General features: G+C 31.3%; 1 protein-coding gene across 1 annotated transcript; it reads right to left on the bottom strand.

Annotated features, from left to right (window-relative positions):
- Positions 1-2,414: 2,414 nt before the first annotated feature.
- On the bottom strand, positions 2,415-3,841 carry LOC112746878 (uncharacterized). The gene is made up of 3 exons (XM_025794998.3): positions 3,351-3,841; positions 2,762-2,825; positions 2,415-2,675 (listed from the first exon to the last, which is right to left on the bottom strand). Exons 1-3 carry the CDS (start codon positions 3,706-3,708, stop codon positions 2,606-2,608), a joined length of 492 nt encoding a protein of 163 aa, XP_025650783.1. The 5' UTR covers positions 3,709-3,841; the 3' UTR covers positions 2,415-2,605.
- Between the last annotated feature and the right edge of the window lie 1,550 nt (positions 3,842-5,391).

A 5,391-nucleotide genomic window follows, 5' to 3' on the forward strand; every position in this document is an offset into this window, starting at 1 on the left:
ACTAAAATAAAAAATTATCTAACAATCTCAACAATAATTTCTTAGCAAAACAATCATCAACGCGGTAATTAACACAATTAGACAATTCCAAACACTTCAACTATTCCAAACCTAATGTATTAAATCTAACCTAACTTAATCAACCTAAATCCATTAAAAGTAGAAAATTAAACCAAACTAACTTCGAAACTGATTCGTAATTAATATTGAAATTCTATTTATACCTAAACTACATTAAACTACAATTAAAGGAATTGAAAAAGAGTTGTTCAAGAACCTATAATAAAAATCAGAGCAAGAAATAAGGGAGCACATGAATGTTGTTGTGGTGGTCGCCGAAGTTGCTGTGGCGGCGGATGGTGGTGACGGTGAAGGAGAGAGAGAGAGAGAGAGAGAGAGAGAGAGAGAGAGAGAGAGAGAGAGAGAGAGAGAGAGAGAGAGGTATCCATAAAGGGATGACGGCGACAGGAGGGGGTGGCGACGGCGATAGGAGGGGCAGAGGACTGAGGTGGTGGCGATAATGAGAGAGAGAGAGGGTGGAGATGAAGAGAGAGTGTCAAATTTGGAATAGAGGAGATGACGTTTGTGCTTTCATTTAGGGGATTATTACCGCCAGATTCATCCGACGGTAATGTTTTCTGTCCGACGATAACGTTTTCTGTGTGTCCAAAACACGCACAGCATTTGACTAAACATTGTTACCGTCAGATCATTCTACTGATAAATCCAACAGTAGTGGCGCGCCAAAAATTTCTTTTTTCTTCCAAATATTACCGTGGACGTTATCGTCGGAAATATTGTTCCCCAACAGTAATATTTTTGAGTGATAAATTTATTGCCAAATTTGACGGAAACTCGCCGCTAACATCCGACAGTAAATCTGAAGCTACTCAATGTTTTTCTTGTAGTGATTTAATAGAAATCAATAGCCAAGTATAAATAAGCTTTCAAAGTTTTGATTTTCAATATACTAAAATTATTTTATAATTCTTGTCCAATCAGAATTATTATTTAGCCTAAAATAAGAATTTAATAGATTTTAATTAAAAAATAAAAAAATTTCTATTAGAATTAGGAGTAACAAATCAAAATAATAACTGATAGGAATATAACTATTAAAAATGTAATTATTTATTTATGTGTCTTCTTCTATCAATTTAAACTTTTGAAAGAAGTGATATTATGATATGTATAATTCAAAACTTTGGAGGAAAATCTATGAAAAAAATAACATAAAACAAAATAAAAAAAATCTATGAAAAAAATCAAGAAAACTAAAAAAAAAAATTGAGGAAGCATATTAAAAATATAATTATTAATGTGTATTTTTTCGACCATGCTCATGTGAGTAAAGGACAAACATATATCTTCTCAATAATTTAACATAGATCGTCCTAGAGTTAAAAAATTTAAAGAATTTCAAAACAATCTATATTTATTCCAAAAGAAAGAATTCGAACATGCATGCTAACAGAATGATTTCTGAGCGTATGTATCGGAGAACATGGACCACATTGCATCTAGACATCATGCATGCTCCTAGAAATAAACACAAGTAGTTGTTTCCGCTGTACTATCATGTTTGTCAAGATTCTATCATGAACATAATACAGAGTAGCAGATAGAGAAATTAAAAGAAGTACGAAAGAATTAATTTGGAATTTATTGATCTAGATTGTTGAATGAATACATATTGCAGATCAGAGTTACAGTACAATGGAGAGCTACCAGCTGCTTATTATACAGTATGCCGAAAGTGTTAGAATAGCCTAACAGAATCTGACATGGCAAGTAACTAAAACTAACCAACTTTCCTATATCATAAATCATAACTAACATAACCGTTTTTATCGCCTTTTGTTACATTAGTGTTACTAGTAGGGGTGTTCGCGGTGCGGTTTGGTTTGGTTTAGTTTTTGAGAGAAAAGTCATCCGATCCAATCGTTTAATTAAATTGCGGTTCGGTTTGGTTCGGTTTTTTATCGAAGTCATCCGAACCAAATCAAACCAATTAAAATCGGTTTGGTTTGGTTCGGTTTTTTCGATTTTTTCAATCAATTCAAAAAAGATACTACCATACTATTTTACAAAATCATAATATTGAAATCGACAAACACAGATATATAATAACTAAGAAAATCTTGATCCAATGAAATTTAACGACAAAAGGAATTCAAATACAACAATTAAATAAGTTTAAAAGTTAAATAGTCAACACAACTGAAAATAAATATAAATTTTCATCAAAAGATAGCCAAGTTGTGGTGTCTTCTCTAACAAAACAGTATAGACCATTAGAAAGCTGTATAGAAAAGTTCAGTATAGAACATTAGAAATTAAAACTGTATAGAAAAGTAACCAACATCTACAACTACTCTTAGATACATGTTACTTGTGTAAAATCATATAACCACAATCCAAAAGTTAAATGAATAGATTAAAAAACAAATCACATAACGAAACATCATAACTAAAATTAATTTGACCTTGAAACAAACTACATAGAATTCCAACTTTCAAGATAAACCGGAGGAACAGGAGTAACAAAACACAAAAATATTAAATCAAAATTAGTATCTCATAATATTAACTAACTTGTGCTATACTAGATAAAAGAACTTACAAACAAACAAATCTTTTTCTGCGTCATGAACCGTCCATTAGGTGTAGTCATGCTACAATATAGAAAGTACACACTGAGTCAATATCATGATAAAACACATTTGAAAATGAGAATTGACAAGCAGACAAGAAGGATCACCTGATTCCAGGAGGCTTATATGGATATTCCGGAGGAAACTTGATTTTTCCATAGTAATATCCACCTAACAAGAGGAGGAAAACATAAATAGGAATTGATAGCAATACATAACCTTGGACATTTTAGAAATAACAATCCCAAATAGAACTAAATAGTTGAAATGCAATAATCACAATTTGCTAAATTGACAAATCTGCAAAAGGTGTTCCTTTGCTTCCCTCCAACCAACAATAAAATAATTCAACAATATCCAGTTTCTTATGACATATACTAAATCATTAGATACACTGACAGAGATAATCTAATACTTCAAACATGTTTCCATTATCTCATTATTCAAATTTATCTTTTATTATACTGATTTCAATAAACCGAACAATGAATCAATAATCAGTAACAATACCAACAATAAAATAATTCAACAATACCAACATTACTTGACAAACAGCAACAATGACAATAAATAGCAATTGGTAAATAATAAATCAACAAACATCAAGTCAGCAACAATGAATCAACAAACAACAATACCAACAAACCGCAACAATAAATCAATAATTATTGAACAGAAATTAGTTAATTTGCATACCTAACTCGGTGGTTCGGGATCCATATCTGACTTGAATCTGTGGCTGGGTGGGAGACTGGGAGGTGCTGTGTTGTGAGTGGCCAGAAATGCTGCTGGGTGGTGGCGTAGTGCTGTGCTGGGTCAGTGGGTGGTGGCCAGAAACGATGCTCTCTGCTCTGTCCGCTGGGTGGTATTGGGTGAGTGGGTGGTGGCGTGGTGCTGCGCTACTGCTGGGTGCGAGCCTGTGAGGATGGTGCTGGCTGTGGCTGGGGCTTCGTGGACTTCGTGGGGCTTTGTGGGGCTTCGGCGTTGGGAGGAAGGCTTCAAGGTGGTGGGAGGAACGGTCTCTCGCCGGCGCTGGTAGGTGCTGCAAGAACATGGGTTCGTCGCCGGCCTCGAGACTCAAGAACGTGGGTGCACCAGTGCAAAGGCCAGAGAGTGAGACTGTGAGAAGAGAGTGCTAGGTTTCGATAGAAGTGGGGGGCGTGGGGTTAGGTCGCGCTCATTTGGGGAATTGGGAGTGGGGGTGGGTTGGTTTTTTTAGGGTTTTCAACTCACCGGTTCGGTTGGGATTTTCATGATCAAAATCGAAAACCGAACTAAACTGCAAAAAAACAACAAAACTTTTTTTTTTTAGTTTTTTCAGTTTTCGATTTTTCAGTTCGGTTAGTCGATTTAGTTCGGTCTAAATCGATTTTGAACACCCCTAGTTACTAGTATTTATCAGCGCTACTGTTCCAACTTGGGTCCACGTGCTAATATATTTATTTTGGTTTTATTTGCACCATCAAATAAATGTCTTAATAAATGATCCGTTTTTCTAAGGCTGTATATTAATTCCATTCGTGAGTATTCAATTTGACTAAATTTATTTAAATAGGATTCTCAATTTGATTTATAGTGGGTTGGGTTGATAGTAAAAAAGAATAAATTCTTTTAATTTTTTTTTTATTTGAAGAGATAAATTGTGATCTTTTACTATTAATTTTATAAGTAAAATTAAAAAAATATATAAAAAAAATTATTAAAGAGTTAAAAATCACATTTTATTTCCTCAATTAAAAAAAATTAAGAAAATATATTCCCTTAAGTGAATTGCATTGAAAGTAGAATTGGATAAACATTTAAACTTAACCCTACCTTCATCCTTAATATTATATGTAATTAAAAATTATTATACATATATCATGTAATTGATAGAGATCAAGTTCACATCTTTTTTTTGTAATTTTAGCATGGAGTTTACTGTAATTGTATTGCTTTTAATTTTAATATAGACTTAATTTTATATTTTTTATTTTATTAATATATTTATGAACTAAAAAATAATTAATTAAATATTGTGATTGATGGAAAAAATTTGATTATTTGCATATGAGCTTGGATCAGTGTGAAATTTTTAGGTGTGGGTAGAATTAGAGTTCAAAAATTCTCAAATTGCGAATAATGTGAAGTTGAATTTTAGAGAGAATTTAAATTCACAAATAAAATTAGAGTGAAATTTAAATCCTATACTATTCTATCTATTATCAGTCTTATATTTCTCCATACACTCAATATTACAAAAAAAAAATACTAATCATAAATATTATCATTTAATTTGGGTCAAATACTCTATAAGTTACTGATTTTATTTCTATTAATAAATAATTAAAGTTTAGGAAGAATTTTAAATATTTTTAAAACACTGGTGATGTTTTAATGTTTTTAATTATTAATCTCAATTATAAAAATAATAATATTAGAGAGATAAAAAACAGTTAGAATTTATTTTATTTAATATTATTTTATTATCGAAATATATTAATTAAATTAACTCTTAAAATTATTAAAATATGAGTATTTTAAGAGTAGTTAAACATTTTCTTACAGTTTAAACAGTTAAACAAGAACCGTGTTTACAATATGTACACGTAATGCATATTCAACAATCAATATATATAAGCAATCGATCGGATTCTGATTTATATATATTCTATGGGAAGGTACTCTAAATTATACTATAATATAACCAAATAGCCATATATATAATAAAAGAATAATGTGATACTATATACTTCGA

The sequence above is a fragment of the Arachis hypogaea genome, chromosome 15, assembly GCF_003086295.3.
Source record: "Arachis hypogaea cultivar Tifrunner chromosome 15, arahy.Tifrunner.gnm2.J5K5, whole genome shotgun sequence".
Classification (NCBI taxonomy): Eukaryota; Viridiplantae; Streptophyta; class Magnoliopsida; order Fabales; family Fabaceae; genus Arachis; species Arachis hypogaea.

What these genes read in the sequence shown, in the direction of transcription:
- LOC112746878 (XM_025794998.3), bottom strand. Translation starts at nt 3,708, where the DNA reads ATGTTCTTGCAGCACCTACCAGCGCCGGCGAGAGACCGTTCCTCCCAC. An exon ending in ATCCCGAACCACCGAGTTAG is followed by an intron (nt 2,826 to 3,350) that starts GTATGCAAATTA and finishes TCCTCTTGTTAG; the next exon opens with GTGGATATTACTATGGAAAA. An exon ending in TATAAGCCTCCTGGAATCAG is followed by an intron (nt 2,676 to 2,761) that starts GTGATCCTTCTT and finishes TCTATATTGTAG; the next exon opens with CATGACTACACCTAATGGAC.